This window comes from Aspergillus udagawae (genome assembly GCF_001078395.1).
Source record: "Aspergillus udagawae IFM 46973 DNA, scaffold_11, whole genome shotgun sequence".
Classification (NCBI taxonomy): domain Eukaryota; kingdom Fungi; phylum Ascomycota; class Eurotiomycetes; order Eurotiales; family Aspergillaceae; genus Aspergillus; species Aspergillus udagawae.
Genome location: NW_025091274.1, coordinates 587786 through 610201, shown reverse-complemented (window position 1 = coordinate 610201; position 22416 = coordinate 587786). Strand labels below are relative to the sequence as shown.

At 52.1% G+C, this 22416-nt stretch overlaps 7 protein-coding genes across 7 annotated transcripts; 1 reads left to right on the top strand and 6 right to left on the bottom strand.

Moving 5' to 3' along the window:
• Nucleotides 1–157: 157 nt before the first annotated feature.
• Nucleotides 158–4691, bottom strand: Aud_002274 (putative RNA helicase/RNAse III; the record flags this gene model as incomplete). The annotated part of the gene is made up of 7 exons (XM_043296274.1): nt 158–2633; nt 2696–3778; nt 3837–3984; nt 4044–4296; nt 4365–4413; nt 4500–4528; nt 4587–4691. The coding sequence occupies 7 exons, from the start codon at nt 4689–4691 to the stop codon at nt 158–160; spliced, it is 4143 nt and encodes a 1380-aa protein (XP_043152209.1).
• A 923-nt stretch (nt 4692–5614) lies between these two features.
• Nucleotides 5615–6711, bottom strand: Aud_002273 (uncharacterized protein; the record flags this gene model as incomplete). The annotated part of the gene is made up of 3 exons (XM_043296273.1): nt 5615–6130; nt 6183–6537; nt 6596–6711. 3 exons carry the CDS (start codon nt 6709–6711, stop codon nt 5615–5617), a joined length of 987 nt encoding a protein of 328 aa, XP_043152208.1.
• Nucleotides 6712–8213: 1502 nt separating this feature from the next.
• Nucleotides 8214–9925, bottom strand: Aud_002272 (uncharacterized protein; the record flags this gene model as incomplete). The annotated part of the gene is made up of 4 exons (XM_043296272.1): nt 8214–9183; nt 9239–9311; nt 9364–9595; nt 9656–9925. The coding sequence occupies 4 exons, from the start codon at nt 9923–9925 to the stop codon at nt 8214–8216; spliced, it is 1545 nt and encodes a 514-aa protein (XP_043152207.1).
• Nucleotides 9926–11143: 1218 nt separating this feature from the next.
• On the top strand, nt 11144–13064 carry Aud_002271 (bifunctional metallophosphatase/5'-nucleotidase; the record flags this gene model as incomplete). The annotated part of the gene is made up of 6 exons (XM_043296271.1): nt 11144–11182; nt 11234–11423; nt 11474–11660; nt 11720–12150; nt 12195–12509; nt 12565–13064. 6 exons carry the CDS (start codon nt 11144–11146, stop codon nt 13062–13064), a joined length of 1662 nt encoding a protein of 553 aa, XP_043152206.1.
• Nucleotides 13065–14391: 1327 nt separating this feature from the next.
• Nucleotides 14392–16800, bottom strand: Aud_002270 (anoctamin family protein; the record flags this gene model as incomplete). The annotated part of the gene is made up of 5 exons (XM_043296270.1): nt 14392–15639; nt 15687–16118; nt 16170–16458; nt 16514–16670; nt 16719–16800. The coding sequence occupies 5 exons, from the start codon at nt 16798–16800 to the stop codon at nt 14392–14394; spliced, it is 2208 nt and encodes a 735-aa protein (XP_043152205.1).
• Nucleotides 16801–17312: 512 nt separating this feature from the next.
• Nucleotides 17313–17949, bottom strand: Aud_002269 (GNAT family N-acetyltransferase; the record flags this gene model as incomplete). Its single annotated transcript, XM_043296269.1, has 2 exons — nt 17313–17797; nt 17835–17949. The coding sequence occupies 2 exons, from the start codon at nt 17947–17949 to the stop codon at nt 17313–17315; spliced, it is 600 nt and encodes a 199-aa protein (XP_043152204.1).
• Nucleotides 17950–18354: 405 nt separating this feature from the next.
• Nucleotides 18355–22073, bottom strand: Aud_002268 (putative vesicle-mediated transport protein (Imh1); the record flags this gene model as incomplete). The annotated part of the gene is made up of 3 exons (XM_043296268.1): nt 18355–21356; nt 21418–21847; nt 21939–22073. The coding sequence occupies 3 exons, from the start codon at nt 22071–22073 to the stop codon at nt 18355–18357; spliced, it is 3567 nt and encodes a 1188-aa protein (XP_043152203.1).
• Nucleotides 22074–22416: the final 343 nt, after the last annotated feature.

Below are 22416 nucleotides of genomic sequence, written 5' to 3'. Positions count from 1 at the left end.
GTTATATTTTATACCGACGGTCACTATAGCATAGGGTATTCTTTGGGCGTCACATCATCAAATGGCATTCACTCATTGTGGTCTATACATGTCAGAATCTCCGCAAAGATTCCGAGTACTGGGACTTTCAGCTCGTATCCAACGGTGTACAACCCTCCTAAGCACTCTGTGTCAGTAATTTAATCGCCTCAACCGCCGCGGTCACCTCCGCCTCTTCAGCCGTCAAGCACCCTGTCACAAGAAACACCTCCACCTGCTCAATCCGAACTGAGCACTGATAGCTCGCACCTCCCTCCTCATTGAGAATCCGCTGCGCCACAAACTGGATATTGCTCTTAGCCAACTGCTGCGCCACGCTCCTCGGATGCGTAACGTCAATCCCATGGTCCAGTATCCGACGCAGATAGGCCGTCAGCCCAATTCGCTCGATGAAGACCTCACAGGGCGCCAGGTCACCGCCGGAGTCGACGAAAATGGCGCCGAGGACGCTCTCGACGATATCCGAGAAGAACTTGTCCGCGTTGAGCCGGGAGAGGGCCTGCCAGGGGTAATGCGGGGCATGCAGCAGGGACGAGGCGATCTCGTCTCGGAGCGCGCGGTGGCGGGCGAGCGAGGCGTCTCGGGCGATGTTGAGGTCTTGACCGCGGTAGCGCATGAAGCGCCAGAGCTCGACGGACTCCTGGGAGGAGGTCACGGCGAATGATGACTTAGATGTCTGCGCGACGTCGAGTTTCTCTTCGTGGATGGCGAACTCCATGCAGAGGAAGGCGAGGAGGTTCGCGTTTACGACGGCGTGCTTGATCTTGGTCATATCGCCTTGCGGGCGTTGGATGGGGTGGTTGAAGATCGCGGAGACGATGACCATGTCGAGGACTGCGTCGCCGAGGAATTCGAGGCGCTGGTAGGACTGCGTTGTTGAGTCGTAGTCGCAGGAGGGGTGAGTGAGGGCCTCGACGAGGAGGGACTCGTCGTCGAATGCGTAGCCGATGTGCTGCTTCAGTCGATCGTTCATCATATGCCGGGCGCTCTCGGGAGCCACACTCCGGGTTGCGGTTCGAGTGTCCACTTCGTGGAGGTTGATCTCGGGCAAGAGTCGGCGGATGCACGTCTGTGCGGTTGCGTGGCCGCCGTCCATGTATGCTGCTCCGATCAGCGCCTCTACCACGTCCGCCAGCACTTTGGTCGACATCTGGCGCTTGGCTGGCACGCGCTCCAGCTTTTCCGAGATCAGCGGAGCGGACCATTTTCGTGGTGTGAACCTCTTAGTGATGATGTAGGCGTCGAGGCCGGTATCAAGCGCGGCTTTGGCAAGGCGAGGATTCTGCACGATCATGTCCCGGCCTTCGGACAGATACCCTTCGTGCCAGTTCGGGTGCTGAAAGAACAGCTGGCAAGAAACAGAGATTTTGAGGATCGAGTCGCCTAGGAACTCGTACCGCTGGTAATTGGTCAATGCTTGAGCGACAGGCGCAGTGATTGCGGTAATGATGTGATCAGTGCTCGTAAAGCCGACATCTCTCAGGATCGTTTCTCTGAGTCGGGTAGCGATCAGTTCAATCTCCAATCGCTCTACAATGGCAGAGATGAACAGGCCGAAGATAGCCATTGTGAACGGAAGCCTATCGATGGTGCACGCATCTGCAGCGATAATGTTCCTCTTGGCTGCAGACTCAGGGATTTCTTCATCGACACCCACCTGGCTATTAGCCAGCGTCTGCCGATGCAGGAGATTGCGTCTACGCGGAAAGGGATCGCATTCCATCTCGACTACCGAAGATGACGGGTCCTTGTCGGAGACAAGCCATCTCCGGAGCAAAAATGGTTCTCCGTAACGCGAATTATCCCGAACTACTCCCATCAGCAGTGGGTTGTGGCTACGCGAGTAGACTTCCAAGGCCGGGTCACTTCCCTCATACGCATTCAGCCATGCCTTCAACTCTGTATGATGCAAATCGGGTGCGAACAGTGCCGCAAAATCTCGCTCGGAGCTGCAGGCCCGAGAGCTGGTCGCCTTGAGATAGAGTGCTGTGGTCGCCCTCATGTCTTCGACACTGCTCAAGGGTACAAGTGGAACCCGCTCTGCTGCGTCAAAGGTCACGGTAAATGTGGTCGAATTGTCCCAAAACAGAGTCATCGGTGAGAGGGGCGGTAAGTACGTAGGTCCCATCAACCGCATGCACAGCTCATCGCCTCCCCCTTCGTTCAGTCTCACCACGATCCGACTTTGATGGATATCAGGCGACGACCATGAGTAGGCCCATTCAATCCAAGGATCATATTGCTCTGATGTCTCCAGTATGGAGGGCATAGCTCCCAAGTCATGCGACTTTAGTTCTGGCTTTTTCGTCAACGGCAGAAGGTGGTCGTTGACGAGGCCAAACTCGTACAGAGCTTTATATGCCTGGAAGGCAGTCTCTTTCATCGCTGCTCTCTCTGTGCACCACCATCTTCTACCCTCAGTGCGCCGTACCTTCGGATGCACGCAACTGGGAAGAATTACCGTCCCCTTTACAAGCCCATCTTCGTTCGTTTCGAACGAGAACACGGGCCGCATGTCCACGTAAGGCTGTGAAGGCAAGACGGCGCAGAAGTGGTGCAGGTGTGCCATGGCCATGTCAGCTGTGAGAACAGCGCTGATAATAAGAAATCATTATTGGGAAGCTTCAAGGAACTTGGGAAGCGAAAGGAACCATACCTCGTAGACTCGACAGTAAGTCGCTCCGTGACCTTCTCGTCCAGACTCTCCAATGCAGAGGCGCTTTGCAGCTGTCGCTCATCATCCTGATAGGCCTCTATCATGGCCTGTTCGAGATCTTGCCACCTGGAAACATCAGCGGAAGCATCGTCTGTTGGGAACATGATTGCAAAGGTCGACCGCTTCCGCCTTGCCCGCCCACGGCGCTGGACAAAGGACTTCAGGTTGGGCGGCTTGTCATAGCACACGACGACGCTACAGGCGCTAATGTCAATGCCTTCTTCGAGAACGTCCGTGGCTATGATGAGGTTCTTGCGGCCGCTGCGGAAATCATCCAGTGTATCGCGCTGCAGCTGCATGTTCAAGAGGTCGCCGAGAATGTCCTTGCTGGCGCTGCTGTTGGACCAGCCAACGTAGGCAGCACATCTGAACCGTTCGCGCGTCGAAGGGTGCGCTGAGAGAAGGCTAGTCATTGCGCTGACTGTTGCCCTCTGCTTGACAAAGATCAATCCGGAGAACTCCGGCTCATCCAGTGAGTCCAGGAAGCTGAGAAGAGATTCAAGCTTCGGAGAGATGCGCAAACTATCCGGATCGTTCAAAGCAAGTTGGGCTTCTGAAGCAGGGATTTTCGAGAGAAAGTCTACTAGGTACGCTTTCTCGGCCTCGTCCCAGTCGCCGCTCATATACGAGTCGCGGACACGATCTCTGAGCTGTTTGATGGACGCGTAGATGTAGTACTCGGCAGCCCATTCTCCGAGTTCTTCGAAGATATGGCGACTGCGGTCGACGAACCTTCTCAACTGCTCCCGACAATACGTTTTGCCTGTCATGAGCGCTTTTTGCAGAGCTTCGTTGTCAAGGGGACTTTTTCTGAGCCGCTGTATATAGGGGTCACCCTCGATATCCAAGGTTTCCCAGGCGTGGTAAAGGGCCCCCAAGGCCTGACTTGCGCCCTTGAACCCCGCAGGATCAGTCGGCGTGTACCAGATCTGCTGCAAGTGCGGTCTGTGGGTGAACTTTAGGAGTTCCTGTCGGTGCACGCGTGGTGTTCTGCATACTGCATCGAGGTTGGATTCGATCGTCCTGGTTGGCAAATCAGCAAGGTTAAACAGAGACATCGCGGAAGCTTAGCCGCACTAACAAGAGCTCCTGGCGATTCGATCTGACCACCGGACTGGCTGTTAGGCCCATAATGCGAGGGACAGCAACCGGGCCGAATTTAGTGAGAGTCGGATGATAGAAGTCCCGCATGATTTTGTTTGCGGCATGCCTTCGCGTACAGTGGTGCGCTACAGTTTGCCTATCAATGCCATTCTTTCCTTGAGTGAGGACCAGTCTGTAGCCATACCTTCATCGAAGATGATCAGAGCCAGCCGAGACATTTTCACGAAGCCGTGGCTAAGGGCATCTGCAAGGACCGCGTGCGTCGATACAATGACCTGGTAACCATTCAGAACGGCATCCCAGATCGACTGCTCGGTCCATAATTCGACTTTGTCGAGTCCGGTGAGTGTCCGAGTTCTCACTGCTGGTAAATTGGACGCGATCACTTCATGCTGTTGTATACACAAGGCGACCGTCGGGGCCAGGAACCAGACGAGCTGAAGAGGGAATGATAAGCACAATCTCACGTGGAAAATGCCAACGCTGAGAATCAATGAGAATATACCTTATCCGGGGGGCAAATGTCCAGCTCTGCCTTGATTCGTAGTACCGCTCTACAGCTGACTGTCAAAATAAGGCCCGGTGCCGCATGGGAGGGGAAGCAATGACAGCCTAGCAAGGACCGCACAAGCGGACGTACATATGCGTTTTACCACTCCCTGTATCCATCTAAAGAATTGTTATCATTGGCATTCTGAAGCTTTAAGTAGAGGATGAGGGAACATGCTGCCACAATGATATTCTCCTTCATGCTAGCCTCGAGCATCTCAAGCTGATAATTCCGTGGCTGGTATGCAGAGGCATATTGGCTTGCAGTAACGGTGGAGGCCATTGGGAAATTGTGACAATCTAAGTAAGGCAAAACAGCAGAGAAAAGTCCTCATTTTCCCGCCATTTGCAAAGGAAATCACAAACGAGTCTGAGATGAGCCCGAAGGCATGGCGTCTCGACGAATTTGCTGTTTGATCTAAACGCCGAGTTGAGGGGGAAACATTGAGAGTGTGGTGGGGTTGATGAGCGGACACCAGACAAAGCAGCTCTGCAGCCTTGTTGCCAATGTCACCACAGTATCAGTATCATAGACGCAGCGAGTGAGACTTTGTTCACTATCAGACAAGAGCAAGGTCTCAATGATCAAGCCCAGCGGGGCCCGCGAAAGACATTCTCTCATGATTACAATCAATTAAAGGGGGCAGGTATGCATATCTAGGTAGCATCCGCAGTCACAAGACAATAACCCGACATGATAAATGTACGAACGCAGGGAGCCTCCGGGTCCTTCACAAGAAGAACTGGACAATAGATGAAGCCAATTGACTCAAAATCACCATATTTTCTTGCGCAGGATCCGCCTCTTGACTTCCAAATTTTGTACCTTGTCCGCCGATGGCGGTAAAGGAGAGGTGAGATCCAGTGATAGGAAAAGGATGCAACGTGCAGAAAAAGGCACTGAGACACATGCATTATAGAACCAGCTGGAACACACAAAATACAAAATCATACAGACAATTTCAATGACCCAACCCCTCCGGTTCCAGTCTAAAAGCAAGAACACAGAACTCCGCCTCAAACAGGGCCAGAAATACTAAAGATCCACTAGAATCGCGCCATACACCGGAGACAACCAAGGCAAAACGTCGCAGAACTGGCTTTCAGGCAGAGGAAACGCGGAGGCCTTTGGCCAGCAGTAGAAGAGGACCAATGGAATTGCAGGAGAACAAGAATAATGCTTCATAAGAGGAGATTAAGAACGACCTATGATATGAGCGGGAGCCCGTGTGTTTGTTCCTGCTTGGGCAGTCCGGAAGCTTCGGTTTGTCCTTCATCAGGACGGACGCGCCTTGCCTGTGCCTGAAAGTTGTTGCCGAGGTAATTTGCCTCTTCGGTAGGAGGTTTGCGCATTCCAAGCCCAGCAACAGCTATGCGGTTCAAGGAGTTCATATCATCATTTGATGTGGGAGCTTGAGCGTGGGCAGGCTGGGTTTGCTGGGGTGCAGTCGGAGGAGGGGCAGCACTGGAGGTGGTCGTCCCCGAGTTTGGAATAGGAGGCACAGGAATTTCACTCCGCGGTTGACTCAAGTCGATGTTGCCAGGCAGCTCCGGAACCTCGCCTTGAGAATCCAATAAGCGAGACTGCAGGTTGATGATGTACTCCCGGAGTTGGTAGTTTTCCGCCTGCAGAGCTTTGATCGCTTCTCCCATGTTCTCGTATGCCTTCACCTTTCCCTCCAACTCCCGGATATGGGCTTCCTTCCGCTGACGGAACGCTCGCTACGCACAAGTTAGTCAAGATCTTGTTGAGAGTACTTAGGAGCGCACGTACCTGCGCGGCACGGTTCTGTGCGGCGCGTTTCGAGGTGGATAACGGCCGTTTGCCGTAGGTTTTTGCAGCGTCTTGGCTTACATCGGGCTGGCTGGGAGTTTGCGGTGGGCCAGTCAGCATGGTAGCGCCTGAAATGGCAGGATCGATGTTATTCTGATCGCGAGCCGGTGTGTTGGGCTGCATGTGCGGAGGCTGCGGTGCAGCGGGTTGGGGTCGAGCTTGCTGAGGATGCGACAGCTGCTGATGAGCAGCTAGAAGCTGATCATGGAGCACTAGAGGTAGGAAGTTAGCTGTCGTAATGCGACGAGCGTTAAAAGGTGCCGGCAGGTCGAATGTATAGCAAGGCGCCGAATCGCTCGCGGGTGATGAGATGTGTTGTATTCTCAACTGGTACAACATGAAGAGTCACTTACCCTGATCCGCATGGTCCTACAACGTCAACAGCATTAGTATCAGGTTTAAGCGATGCACAGAAGAAGTGGTTGAAAGCGAGCTGTCGACGCGACCGGCAGAAGACTCGAAAATCCATGACGGAAGCAAGTGAGGTTGATCGCCATCGCGTCATAGAGACCGCGACCGAGGCAATTACGGCGCGACGATGAAGGATATCAAGTCCCACCGGATGACACAGCAGCTGAGGGGATTTTGGGATCTGGGGAAATTGGGGAAAAAGACGATCTGATGACAAACCGCGACAAGAAGCTGCTTACCTGAGCAGAAGTTTGCATGCTTGGATGCGGTGCTGGAGCTAGTGTTGGCTGCATTGAGAGTATGGAAATGAACAAGACAACAAAGACGCGCCCAACGAAAACACACAGGACGCAATCAATTCGAGCTAGTTTAAGAGACGAGCAAAAGACGCAGATCTGCCTATACGGCACGGTCACTCGTCACGCAAGATGGGAGTAGGATGGAAGAATGGGCGATGAAAGCTGATGAGGTAAGCAGGGCGTCGGGGGATCGGTCTTTGCTCTCGTAAGCACGAAAGGAGGGAAGGGTTACTTAAAGCAAAAAAGTGACGGGGAAAAAAGACGCCGGTGGCTGGGCGCGGTTTGTCTGCCGGTGACGCGTTATTAGTAAGCTATGCTTTCGTATGAGTAATCTTTTTACAACTGCATCCTACATTCGCATTAGTAGATTGAGACAGATAGCAGTCTTTTGAAACCTGTTTACAACCCTGTGTATTTTGATTCTACCATGTACGCACTACTTATTGCAGACCTCTTTCCTTAACACCTTGGCTCGTCATCCTAACCATGTCGCAACCGTGTCAAGCAAGGTAACATGGATGGCGGGTAGATCGTGGTAAGATTACAGTATTCCTACTGTAAGGCAAACACTTCCATGGATCCGCTGACTCATGACTGCGCTTGGCATTTCTCTGCTTGATGACAACCGGTACAGTACTGCGTCAGCAGCTGATTTGGGGATAGAGTGGAACGATATTATGCATGCTTTTGTTCGCATAACAAATAGAGTCTCCGGGATACTGAGGGCAGTTCTTAGTCCCTTCATACTTTGTATCTCGCGCCATTTCTCCTAGAGCTTCAGGCTCGGAGTTAGTTTCGGACTCGCTCGGCTTTGGCGGAACTTGACTAAGCATCTCATTAGCATTTGCAAGCTTTTCGCAGAATGAAGCAGGATTAGCTTCATGTTTTCATACAAGAAGGTAGCTTGACTGTAAATACTGCCGAATTTGGATCCCTGTGGTTACAGACAGCCTTTGAAGGAAGTCACGGATCAGCGGCTACCAAGTTACGTCGTTGGCAAAGCAAGCTGCTGACGTAGTTTGAAACGCTCCTGTGGTAACTTGAAATTGTAGGGTTCTGACACTGCAGCTGGAGGATGACTGGACATCTATAATACTAGGATATGGAATTGGGCTGCACTCCTTGCGCCCTGGATTGATGAGTGGATTGTGAAAGGACGCTCCAATATCTCTTCGGAACCCCAAAGCTGATCTATGTACATATGGGTGGGGGGACCACAACTCAAGCCACTGCTAGGAGAGCTCATCTATGATACTGAATATCAACACCCCTCATCATAGAGGTTGCCCAATGCCAGGTTCGTTCCGGTCTTATTGCTGAATCCCAATCGGATGAGCGTCTTCTCACCCGCCTCATATTGAGGCCATGCATCATATCGCTCTAGTCCGGAGACAGGATCCCGAGCGAATGCAGCCCACGCACCACGCATGTACCGTCCGATGGCGACTTCCTCGGCCGTACTGGCAATGAGATCTTGTGCAACCGTGTCGAAGAGCACTGGCACCTCGGAGGAATGGTATGCTCCGCTGGGCGCCTTTGTGGAGAGCATCATATTCGGGAATACGCCGAAATAGCGGTATCTCCAAGTCGGATTGCCATGCTGAATGGAGACATTGGCTCGTGCGGCTGCCGGACAGTCGAAGAGGGCCTGACTCTGCTGGACCCAGGTGTCGTCAGGCAACGGCTCGTCCACATAGACGCGAAACAGGCCATTTTCAAAGTCGGTGGTCCCAATGAGCATAGGAACGGCAGCCGCTGGGCGACCCGTGTAGTTGCTGAAGACGAGGACGTCGTCAGCGGCCGGACTGTAGGGCAGGTTGACGGTCGTGGCCATGGTGTTGACCAGGTGACGAGCTATGTCCCCAGCAGGCTTGGTCACCATGCAGTCGTAGATTTGTTGATCATGTGTGCTCTGGTCTCCGCACCCGAGTGCCTGCGAAGTGTTGAGCCAGAACATACGGGCCTGCTCAGCGGTGCGGCCTCCAATGCGAGCTACATTACCAGATTGCACAATCAGGGCATGGACGATCGGGTCGTCCTTCCAGGCGTATGAATAGTGGTCAACAGAGGTACCGCCGGCGGACTCTCCGAAAAGAGTGATTCGAGACGGGTCACCCCCAAAGGCAGCGATATTGTCCCTCACCCACTCGACTGCTAAGCGTTGATCCAAGAGACCTAGGTTGAAGCTGCTTGGTGAATTTCCAGGAAAACCGAAGAAGCTGAGGCGATAGCTATAACGAATAATTAGCATATGGCTGCAAAAGAAGCGTGGAATGGATGTCTGACTTGATGGAGACAAGGACAATGTCCTCTTGGTCGGCAAAGAACTGGCCATTGTACATCGGAATTGCCGAGCTTCCTGACCCGGGTGAGCATTTGACGCTGTGATTATCTTAGGACGATACACGTACCGGAGACGAAGGTCCCTCCATGTACCCAGATCATCACTGCCTTCTTCTTCTCGCCGGTCTGCGGCTTCGTCCAGACATTCAGGGTAAGACAATCTTCACTGAAAGTCAGGTTAGGATGCCCTATCTCTGCCAAGTACTTTTGGCCGACCCTGGTGACCCCGTATTGCTCAATGAGCTTGTCTGGCAGTCGGTCATCGTATGCCGTCTGATTCGAAGAAATGCATGCGGGACCCTGTCATAGTCAGCTCCTGTGGCTTCTGGTGCTTTGAGTGGTGAAAAGGGCGCTCCCTACGAAGGTCTCGCCACCAATCGTGGTGTTCCCCCGATACCTGACAGGAGGCTGGAATCGCAGGTTTCCTACTGGCGGCAAAGCGTACGGAATGGCGAGATACTCCGACACATTGCTAGCATGAGGAGCGGCATGTCCTTGGACCGGCCCGCTGGAGGTCTGAACTGTTTGTCCGATGGTCCACCGTGCTTGTGGGCAGACGGCATCGCAAGGCACAGAAACCATTAGGCCGGCTATGACGCCGAAGACGACTGGAAGAGAAGACTTGTACATGATGAGGTATGCTCAGATCTTTTGAGAAAGACCTGCTGTGGACCATCTCACAAGTGTACCTTCGGCCGCTCCAATGCGCTTTATATGCCTGTCGGACAGACAGTGCTACAAGACTCGATTAGCATGATATCCAAATCGTGGGCAATATAATCCGACCCAGCCAAAAGATCGTCTTCAAGATCGTATTCGCAACCATACCGCGATGAACGAACACGAAAGCCAGGCACCGCCATTTGCTGATTGGCCGCTGATGAATTCGGTCCCAGTAATGTGCTGGGGATTTCGAGACCGAACCGGTGACAATCAAGATTGTTCTCATCGGAGAGTCCCATAAAACATCGTTGTGTTGCTTTCCCGTGTGCTTCCACCGATCCTCGAACAACGGGGACGAGGAGAGCTACGGCTCTTCCCCGAAAGGACCGAACAGGAGTCCAGCGCAGGCAACAACGAAACGGAAATATGCTATGAAGAGGCCTAATAAGACACTGCAAGATTGCATCATCCCTTTCGGCAATCTAAAACAATATCCAGCCAAACGATCATTTTCAACCCACTCAAAGCGATAAACGGACACGAACAACAGGCTCAGCCTCCTGCCGATTAGAATGGCTTCTGTGAGCTTCTATGAACTGATTATGTAGCTCAGTTTGCAAGCGGCGCAATGCATAGAAGACAGACGCCCAAATAGTAGTAACGCTGGTACTGTCGTGAGCTGGAGAAGGTCGGTGTGGAGTCGTCCTTCCTCAAACACTTTTCCAAGTTTTAGATAGTCAATAGACACAGGAGCAATGCCTAGTTGGCATGCTCAAATCTGGTGTCGAGTGTTATGAAAGTGCACTGAAGCCCCGCGGGCTCCGCCAAGTGTTGGCAAGCTTGGCCTGCATAGACAGGATGAATTTTGTCATCTTGATCATGAGAATTTGCGGGCCGTCATGGTTATCCAACACACAGCCCTCGATTATGGAGACAGCTCTCTTCTGAGCCCTTGCGCAGTCAGCGTTCATGAGAACGCAACAGCCTCAAGAGACATCAAAAGATATATCATGTTCAGCAAGATCATGAAGGTGATTGGTCGTCTGCCCTTTCAGCATCGGCGTCCGAAATTAGTCTAGCGCTGGCATATCAGACTGACTCTTATAGTCTTGTTGCTTTTGTCCTCTCTGGTAGGAGTCTTATCATCGTGTCTGTCCGTAGGCTCAAGAAACTGAACATCGCAAGATGGGTACCGAGATATGCATCCTGCATTTCAACGATGTCGTATGTCTCCATACAGTCCTACATTCAAGGAATCTTGCTAAGAAGGAGTAGTACCACGTCAACGACGTCGAGCTCATATCTCGCTTCGCCAGCTTGGTCAGATCGTTCGAACCCAGGCCACTGGTAATATTCAGCGGCGATGTCTTCTCACCTTCCTTGGAGGCCTCTCTCCTGAAAGGAGAACACATGATCCCGTTCTTGAACCACCTCAATGTCGATGTAGCCTGTTACGGGAACCATGGTCTGGGATGTCCATGCCGTGAACGTCCACAAGCAGGCTGACATGTCCAGACTTCGATTTTGGGGAAACGAGACTCGTAGAACTGTCACGCAAAGTGGAATTCCCCTGGGTCTTATCAAACGCAACTAGAGTGACTGAGAACGGCGGTATCTCGAGCGAGCCTCCTGCCTGTGGTGAGCGGTATATCATCAGGACAGTGCAGGGGTACAAGGTTGGATTTATTGGGTTGGCAGGGACGTAAGGAAGGAATTCTGCAGTGTTCTCTGCTTGGGTTACTGACTGAGCTACCTGTCCAGAGACTGGCCGTCAAACTGTCAGAACTTACCCCCGTTGTACATAAATGATCCCGCCGTGGTCGCTCAAGAGCTTGCCAGACACCTGCGTCTCAACGAGGGTTGTGACTTTGTGATCGCTATCTCCCACTCGCGACTCGCCGAGGATATCAGAACGGCAAATGCTGCTGCGCACGGGGTCGCCAAAGTTGACCTGATCCTCGGGGGTCACGATCACGAGGTCCTTCATCGCTTCCATGGGGACACAGAAGAGGACTCGGAGATAATCCAGCAGGGCACGATAAACGAGGAGATATTGTCCAATGGCGTAGTCGACGAGGTAGCCGGAGACATTCGCATCGTCAAAAGCGGAACAAACTGGCGAGGCTTATCCGTTGTCCGTTTAATCGCAAGGAGACTTCCAGACGGAAGAGCCACAATAGAAACCGTCAAACGTAAGAACCACAGCCGGCAACTCCGTCAAGCTAACCAGCTCCAGTCAAGCAATACGTCGACATCGCACAGAGTTTAGAATGCAGCTCACTCTTAGTCTGCCCCCGTGTACGCAAAATGGCAGCCGAGATCCAGCAGCGTGCTGGCAGCGTAGTCCAGAAGCCACTCGTACACACGGCAACACCGCTCGACGGTCGCTGCAGTGTGATTCGCAGCTCAGAGACGAATCTAGGCAATATGCTCGCAGACTCCTATCGAGCCTACTACGGTGCCGACATTGCACTCGTCAACAGCGGCTCAATCAGATGTGATCGGATCATCGAACCAAGATTATCACCGCTCCGTGTCAAGGATGTCATCGGTTAGTCCCGACACTGTCGTCGACCGGTAACTCTCTCATGAAGTTAACCCTCCAGAAATCTGCCCCTTCGAGAACCCACTGCTTGTCAAACAAGTCAGCGGACACGCCCTCCACCAGGCCCTCGAAAACTCCGTCTCAGACCTCCACGTCGACGGACGATTTATGCAATGCTCCGGCCTGCACATAGTCGCGGACTGGCAGCAACAAGAAGGCCACAGGATCCTGCAACTGTCTCTCATGCAATCACCCTCCATGCCAACGAAGCGGATCCTCCCATCGCAGATATACACCGTCGTCATGTCGTCGTTTATCGCGGCAGGGTTTGACGGATATACCTGTTTTCAGAGCGCAGAGACACTTGTCGACATGGAGACGGCTGTGACTGATACTGGACTACTCTTGCAGATCTTCGGGTACGATAAGGAAGGTTTGAATGATGGCGATACCACCGGTATTGACAGAGCTAGGAGGGCTATCGTTTGTGGGATGCATGGGCTGGACAATCTGCCGGTTGTGAGTCCAGTCGTTGAGGGGAGGATTAGATTCGACACTTAGCTCAGAGATAGCATTTGACTTTGTTCATGATTTACGTACAGGAACAGAAGGGTAGACTCGAGATGAACAGTTATTGTTGTTTCTGTGTTGATCAGACCTTCAATGTCTTCTGATGTCTCACTACTATCAACATATTTCACTTTCCGACTGGGCATACAGCCTCAGGTATGCGTAGAGAGCTATAAAACCAGCAATATCTGCCATTACTTCCATCTCAATTATCCGAGACAGCTTTAAGAGACACAGTTGCATACATTAAAGAATTTCCATCCGCACAGTTTGCCACTTGATGAATCGTCTGGTGGGAAGTCAGGATTATATATGCCTCATTTATGTCCTACAGTTGGTTATAGGTCAGGCAAGAGTGAAAAAGAAAATATTTTCCCTGGTTCGAACTTGATCAGAGAGAGAGAAAAATGTTTGTCAGGAACGGTTTTTGTTTAAGCCGTCATTGTTCCCCTAGCCCACAGAGCTCGAAAGCTGGTAGAATGAGCACAAGCAACTTATATCCTCAACTGCCAAGGGCTATACGTATCTTGTAGTACCGCTTACAGCTGACTTTGTAGAAATGCTCATCAAACAATGTAATCACATTAAACAGCCACTGCGTACTGTGTCGTTTTGCTCTTGAACTCATACCAAAGTATCACAGACAACTATCTGCCCCTCATCTCTTGATACTAAGGCTGTTCTACTTAGGACCATTCCTTCTACATCTGTCCAGTTGCAGTCCCGTGCGTCTATACTATCTATATTAAGTATAGCTCTGTTATGGCACGGCCCATGATCTTAGCATGTTCCGGCTCAGCTTAGGTTTATCTATAAATACTGCCTTAGTCCTACTTCAGACATAAATGATATCACCTCATCGACGTCTTCTATTTCTCTACGTCCATCAAGACCTAAACCCTCTCCTGTAGATCCTCCACCAACATCCATTCCTGCCGCGCCAATTGTGGGAAAACCTCGGAATCATGTGCGTGCCCAAAGATCTTTACGAATTCCAGTCTAAAGCATTGTGATTCGTGTCGCGGCGTTGCCGTGAGGCTCAATCTGCTGCCATTCCCCCGGTACAGAGGTACTCTGCCTGTCATACTTAGCTGCAACCATATGAATCTCTCACCAAACGCTCCCACTGTCGATTTGCGACCGGTGAAACTATTCAGGATGGCTAATTTACAAATTCATATTAAAGACGTATCGACGGTCTATTTACTGGGCTCTGCGCCCTCCAACACGCCTTAACCCCGGCCAACAATGCACGCAGCGTGTAAATCCTGCCCGGATGCACGATAATCACTTGTGAAACTCGACTCGCGCGCCCAGTCTACTGCTGCTTCTTGGTTTCGTGGCTCTTTGCCTTTGTGATGAGGCTCAAACCAACGTCGGCAGACTCCTTCCAACCTCTCTGTCTCATCCAGAAGCGCTCGGTTGGATCGGTCCCCTGCTTGGACCAGTTTCTAGCCTCCTCTTCCAAGGACTCGCGAGTGATCTCAGAAGGCGGGACGGAAGATACGACACCCTTGACCTCGTCGGCATCGTCGTCGCTCTCCGTACTGAGCACAGACTCGAGGTATCTCTTCCGCATCATGAAGCGCTCTGCCCGTTCGCGACGTGTGTTCGGAGGCTCCAGCTTAGCCAGGGCGCTTCGCACTGCGTAGCGCACGATCAGGTAGAGATGCTCGGAGAAGAAGATCGTCAGCAACAACGCCCAGCACCGAATTGTCGTCGGCTCGCCGTTAGGGCCCTCATGCCCGTTACTGAACATATAGACAAGGGCTGCGCTAGTGATGCTTCCCACCCAGGACAGGAATCCTAGGCTATCCAGCCATGGTCCAATGGTATCCGCACGCTGAGGCCAAGGTCTCTTGCACTCGGCGCAGATCTTGAAGAAATCAGACCGCAGCTCGACCCAGTTGTTGATTAGGAAGGAGACAGGAACAAGTGGCCACACAGGTGAGAACAGAGCCAGATATCCGAACTGGATGCACATCTCCCGTAGATCGTCGGTGACATCATAGTCCTCCAGCTCAGCTTCGTTGCGAACGCGAGTGAGGAATTTTGCCTCATCTTCGTCGTCGCCGAGAGAGACAGTCTTCTTCTCTCCCGCACCGTTCCCTGACTCTGCCTTTGCATGTTGTTTCTTGGTATATTCCTTATATTCGCGGAATACACGTTGCCTGATAAAGGGAACGATGGTTTCAAGCGCGAAACCGACAATCTGAGCAGTAACGGTAAAGTAGATGACCTGCTTCCGCAGCCGATCTGGATTAATGGTGAATTCAGTTCGTGCCGTGGTTGCATGCTCTTTGGACACGAAAGGCCGAACAGTAAGATGGAACACATCAAGATAAGGCACGATACGGCTGGCGAACGGTAAGTAGACGAAAGCTGTTAAGATGATAGGGAGGTATGAGGTGATGAAGTTGACAACAAAGATTTTTTGTGTCAAAGCCACCTTGTAGGCATCCTGAGTCTCGTAGTTCTCATAGTCATTCAATTTGGTTGCAACAGTCAGCAGGACCGCACTCATTGTCGGTACAAGCGCCGATACCAAGATTGTAGGGATGAACACCTAGATCCTTAGCTATAAGGCTGAGAAATGCTTGGGGTGGCACTTACCAGGTACCCCTTGAGTGGACCGTTGTAGACCTCGGAAATGAAAATCTCAATCGCAAAGCAGGTAGCAATGATGGCACCTAGGGCGACGGCTGCAAGCAGTGCGAATGGAACTTGGAGGAGCTGCCGATACATCCGCTTTGTAGCGGGAAAAACTCCTCGAACCTCGCCGGTGCTTTCATCACGAACTTCCTTTTCGGGCTTAAACTCTGCTCTCTTTTCCTGAACCGCCGAAACGCCTTTGGTCTGCCACCGACAACTGAGGTCCTCCTCCTGACGCTTCCAATACTCAATAAAGATGATGCACCATAGACAATTGACCACGGTGTAGACGATAGAGAACGAGCCCAACAACAGCCAACACGAGAAGCCGAATGCCGCGGGGAACATCAAGAACCGAAAATACGACTGCAAGAAGGCAAAGTAAAAGCCAACCTGTAGCCCCCCGTTAGCTTAAGAGTTCCCATAAATCAACGACAAGCTCACATTTTCTCCAAACGTATTGCGAATCCGATCCAGGTCCTCAGTTGACAGAAACGTCTTCTTACTCCACTCCCTCATGCACTGCCTGTTTGTCTCCTCGTCGTGCAGCGGAAAGATCGCATCGACATTCTTCCACTCTCCATGTCGGGGGGTGATGCCCGCACCACCCTCTGCTTTTGGAACCGTAATCAAGTGGTAGATAACACGAAGCCGCTCAGCTTCCGACTGCGGCTCCGCAGAGCTCGCCGGTTCGGGTTCGGCATTCCGGACGCCATACAGCCAATCTCGAACACTTTGAAACCACAAAAGGTCAGCATACAACCTCCAGCAAGCATATTGCTACGTACCGAGACTGGTAGACGGCGCGTTTCAGCTTCTTCTTGCTGGCCGCCCGCACAAAGATGAAAAGGGAGTTCTCGTCCCCCTGTCGAACTTCCGTCTGCAATCCTACCTCGGAGAGCTCAAGAAGAAGCACCTCAAATCTCTTGATTGCTTGAGGGGCATCTAAAACAATCAGACCGCGTCCCAACTTGCTGCCTCAAGGCGACCTACCGATATCCCCATAATTGAAGCGGATGACGTAGTCCACATGGTGATTCTCCTGAACAGGCTTGGGAGCCGGATTGAAAGCCATGGTATAGTATCTTAGACAGTTTTACGATATCATGAGGGACGGTGAGGTTAAGACTATATTTTGTACAAATATTTTGGCTTGACGCGAAAAGGAGAGCGAGCTGGAATTGTCGTCACCGCATGTTGCGCTCTGACCAAGTTGACTGGCAATGACGACATCCCCGACGTTGCTGGCCTAGGGTTAGCCCTAACTGCTGCTGAAAGGGGACAGAGCGTTCAACCCTCGATCAATCTCAGGACCTTTCTACAGCGGGAGAGATATACTAGATATCTCCACAGATTTTCCTTGGCTGTCATCAAGTGAACCGAAGATGGAAGCGGAATAATGAAGACGCAAAATGTTGAATGATATACCACTGGCTCAAACGCAAGAATTCCAAGGGTATCATGCTCGACTATCGAGGAAGGTACAGTCTACCTATATACGAAGCACACCAAGCTTTGACAGGATAACATCTGCTATCAAATCTTCGCAACGTCGAATGAGGACATACCACAAGCTCATCGATGCTCCTACAGTCCCTCCGCCAACTTATTCAGCGCCGGCCCCTCGACCATCATCTTCATCCACTCTTCCATAGCCTGAGCCCCAACCTGCTTGTAGAACTTGATGCTCGGCTCATTCCACTTGAGGACACTCCACTCCAGACGGCGACCCTTCACTTCCAGTACCTTGGCAGCCAGGTACTTCAAAAGCTTGAATCCGTATCCGTTGCCTCGGGCGGTAGGCTGAACGTAGAGATCCTCGAGGTAGATCCCGGGAGCCGACCGCCAAGTCGAGTAGTTGTAGAAGAACAGGGCCATGCCCACGGGTACCGGAGATGGGTCCTCCGCTGTGGCGGGAGGGATAACGAGGGCTGTGTAGACGGAGCCTCGCTTAGGGGTGTCATTGGGGAAGGAGAGTGTGGCTAGGAGGGATTCTTCGGTGGCTTCGACCTCATGGAGGGCGTGTTCGTAGACGGCTAGCTCCCGGATGAAGTGGAGGATGTAAGGGACATCTGTGACCACGAACAGGGTCAGTAAGGGCCGTGGTACAGGCGTACAGCGTTCTCGCAACGACGGCCGACCTATGCGGAGAAACACTGAAAGGAATGCGGGGTGAAAACTTGCCCTCGGGAGTTGCCAGTCTGATGGTAGCTTCCGCAGACATTACGATAACAAGGGTTTGTCAAAGTATTGAGTATGATTAGCTTCTTTGTACAGCTTTGCAATTGAGGCAGAGTCAAGGGTAAAGATGTTAAGGAAACTGGGATGTCGATGTTCCTATTTAAGTGGCCGAAGAATAAAATCTTGGGCCCGAACCCCACCTTCGGTTCTGGAACTATATCGACCGGACGGTACGCCCTGCCGATGACATCTATGGAGTATACACATATGGAATAAGGGAGACACGACTATGTACTCTTTGAATGTCAAATGACAAATACGCTCAAAAGACTAGGAGATAGCCGAACTTGGTCCATGCTAATCATCGAGATGTTATAGCAGCCATCCACTTTTGCTCGTCCGCTCTGTTCGTAGGTGTCAGCATGAACTCCGCCAGCTAAAGGAATAGTTATACCGACCGATCGAAATGAAGCAGCATACCCAAGACCGGGATCAGCTGCTTCTGATAGTTCTTGTCCTTCTGTTCCAAGAATTGCAGGAGCACATTCTTCAAGTAGATGTAGTCAATCGGTGCTCCCGTCGGCGTTTCGCTGCTCCGCGTCGATGGACTACGGTCCTTCGACACGGGAGATGCAACTGTCTTTCTTGTTCCTGAGTCAATCGATGAACGTGAGGACTGAGGGTTCTGGACAGCGCGGGTTTCGTCCGACAACATCCGGTTAGATTTGCGAAGCTTCTCCAGTCGGCTATTCGTTTCTTCCACAGAACGACGCAGCTCGGCCTTCTCTTTCTCCAAATCACGGACCTGCTTCTCGCTTTCATCTAAAGCGTCACGTAACCGTGCCATCGCCTGGCGGATGTCGTTTAGCTCCTGCGCTGAGCGCTCCGACTGTTCCTCGAGTTGATCCCGTCTGCGCTTCCAGTCCTTTTGTGATCGCTCAAGCTCGTCCTTGTCCTCCTCCGCCGTTCTCAGTGCTTTCTCGGCCTCCCGAACCTTGGCTTTGAGTTCCTCTAGCTCTCTGGCCCGGCGCCGACCTTGAGTGCTGGCCTCGTCTTCTGCCCGATCGCGCTCTTCAATGGCGGCCTCCATCCGCTCCTTGAAGTCACGCACCTTGGCCTCGGCACGGCCTTCAATATCGTTGAGCAAGCGCCGCATCGTTTCACCCTCGCGCGTCCGCTCGCTCAGCAAGCGATGAGCATCAGCCAGTTCTTCTTCCAAGCTCTCACAGCGTTCCCGGGCCTCCTTCATTTGCATCGCTAGCTCAGCACTCTGGTCGCGCATACTGTTCATCAGACTCTGCGCGCTGGCGTGCTGTGCGGTCTTCAGCTGGATTTCCTCTCTCAGACCACCAAGCTCCTTGTTCAATTGAGTGACCTTGTTTTCAACTTCCCGCAGCTGAGACCGAGCGGTCTTGAGCTCATCTTGCGCTCTGGATAGGTCTGCTGCAATCTTTTCCTTTGATTCGACGGCTTCCTGCTTTTTGCTCTCCGAGTATCGCAAGTCAGATTGAGCAACGGTCAGGTTCTCCTCGGCCTTGAGACGGCTGTCTGTCTCCTGTCTGATCTTCTGGTTGAGGGTCTTCACCTCAGCGTCGCGCTCGGAGATAGTAGACTTGAGAGTCTTCACTTCGGCACCTAACTCCTCATGTTTACCCTCCAGTGTCCTCAATTCAGATGTCTTACTCGCCAAGGCCTCCTTCGTCGACTTCAGTTCCGAGGATTCCGCCCGTAGGCTCTTCAATTCTGGTTGTAATTTCTGCAAAGTCTCCCGCAAATCCGTCAGATCCTTGAACCGGGTAGCAGCCAGTTGCTGAGCGGCAGAGAGCTCCGTCTCGAGGTTGGTGAGTTTGACTTTGAGGTTTTCGTAGTCCTCCTGCAGACCACTGTGCATCTTCTCCGAGTCTGCGCTCTTGGAGGCATGGCTTGTCTGTACATCAGTTAATTCCTTTTCCAACTTGGATATCGTCTCCTCTAGAGCCTTCTTTTCTGCAGTGAGTTCCTTGATCTTGTCCTTCGCTTCGACATGATCTTGGCCAAGGTGAAGGAGATCGTCACGTAAGGATTCGATTTCCTCTTTGAGGTCCTCCTCTCCTCTTAGTTTCGAGTTCAGACGGTCGATTGCTGCCTCCTTCTCTTCCAGCTGCTGTGTCAGCGCTTGGATCTTTTGCTCAAGTTCGGCCAACTTCGAAGCTGCTTGGTCGGACTCTGTTGTGCGCGATTCCTTGTCCTCGAGCACAGGGGTACTGGTAGCCTTGGCTGAATCTTCTCCGCCTTTTCCGCCCTTCTTCTTTTTGTTCTTCTTCTTTTTACCCGTGCCCGCGCCACCGGTCGAGCCATTTGCTGAGGGCTCTGGCTCTGTAGCCACGTTGCCACCCCCGGATTCTTCTTGAGGAGGTGCCAGGCTCTTTCGGAAATGGTCAAAGTCGGGGGGCTGTCCGCTCGCGGCTTGATCTCTGGTTTGCTGCCACTCGGCGTTGTCTTTCAGGTTGTTGTTTAGATAATCAACGATGTTCTGCAGTTTGCCCAGCTCCTCGACTTTACAGCCCATGTCAGCCTTAAGATCCGACACCACTACTTCCGTCTCTTTAAGCTGAGACCGCAGGTTGTCCACGAGGCCCTGGAGAACTCCCAATTTTTTCTCGCTAGCATCTTTCTCCTTGGCGACCTCCTCCAGCTTTTCCTCCAACTCGTTTTGCTGGTCATTGTCCTTCGACTGCGTGACTTGATCCTGAAGCTTCTCAATTTCTTCCGTCTTCTGCTTCAACTCAGCCTTTAGTCTCTCCGCCTCCGCGCTTGCCTCGGCAATGGCATCCTCAGATTCTGCGAGCTTGGCTTTGAGATCGTCAACCTCAGCCTGCTTGGTATCCTTCAGCTCCTTGATTTCCGAGTCCTGTTTGTCTCTAATATCTCTCAATTCCACGACCTCGCGAGTTGCGGATTCAAGATTTTGCACCATGCCCTCCGTTGACTCACGAGCAACAGCAAGATCGCGCTTGAGCGACCCGACCTGCGACTTGAGACTTTCAACCTCTTCCTGCTTCTCCTTCAGCTCAGACTCCAATCGGGGTAGTTCATTGTCGAACGAAAAGAACTCCTCGCTTTCTTCTTTCACTGGCGGTTCCTTCTTTGAGGCGGTATCTTCAGTAGCGGCGGTTTTCTCCTCCTTGGCGCCTTGCGTCGTGTCCTTCTTGAGATTGGCGACCTCGTCCCAAGCCTCCCTTGTCGACTTCTGCGCTTCCTCCAGCTTTTTCTTGTAGTCGTCCCTTTCCGTAGTGACTCTCTTGAGCTCCTCAATCACCATGTCCCCTTTCAATGTGATCTGATTCAGGTACTCAGTGAGAGCTTTCGGATCGGCAATCGACGCCAGAGGAGTGTTTTCTCGTAGCGCGGCTTCGAACGGTTCGATCGACAGGACACGTGCATGGGCCAGACGGTACGCTTTAAGTAATTCTGTGTGCAAAACAAGGTCAGCCGCACCACCGCAGGCATATTCGCTAGCTGTATTTCGAACCTTGATACCGGGATTCCAACTTGGTCAGTCTGCGTAACTTGACTCTGATCTCGGGCGGCAACTCCGACGACAGTTGGTTTCCCTCCGTCGTGGGCACCTCCTTCCCGGCCGATGGCTCATCTGTAGATGGTTTGTCCTCCCCAGCGTCCTTTGCCGGCGCCGTCTCGGAGCCACCTGCAGACTCCAGCCGGGGGGTAACAGATCGACTAGACCCCTCATCATCTCCGATCGCGAACTCCGGCTCAAATTCGTTGGGATCAGGGGTGCGAACGGGAGTGCCTGTGTTGCGCCGGGGGCGGGTAGCTCGTCGACTCGGGGACAGGTTGCGGGTAGGGCGACGAGCGGAGTTGGACCGGGAGACTACATCTTGGGAGGTTCTCTGGCGGGCCTGTTCCTCTGCGATCCGGGAATCGATCGCCTCGCGTATGCGCTGTAAATCAAGTGCGATGACAACGTTAGCTCAAGACGATAATACTCCCGATAATCGATCAAAACACACTGATAAACGTGAGCCACCGTACCTGAAACATGACCGTGGAGGGCCCGCGAGCCAGGACCACGACAAATCTGACAAACGAGACACAGAAGTGAAGAAGATGAGAAAGGAAGAACAGGGAAAGAAGCAGAAGATTGAGAGGAACAATGAGAGGGATCATGAAGGGACACCTGAGACGCCTCCAGCGAATGGATATCGGGCGGCCAGATCTCGGGACTGAGCCAAGAAGGGCAGAAAAAGGGAGCAGCGAACCTACGTACGACTACAGCGAAGAGTATGCAAACGAGCTTAGTGGTAGCTACAGTTCCGGAATAGGGATTTTTTAGGGATTTTAAGAAACACTCTTATGATCGTAGATTAGATATATGGGATTTAAAAGATCTTAAAGCGGATGTCCTTGATGTTCAAAAATGTTCTTTATATTCTAAGTGATTGTCACTTCATGGAGGACTCAGGCACCTTATTGCGGCTCAGCTTTGATAAAGTGTCTAGTCCAACGCTGA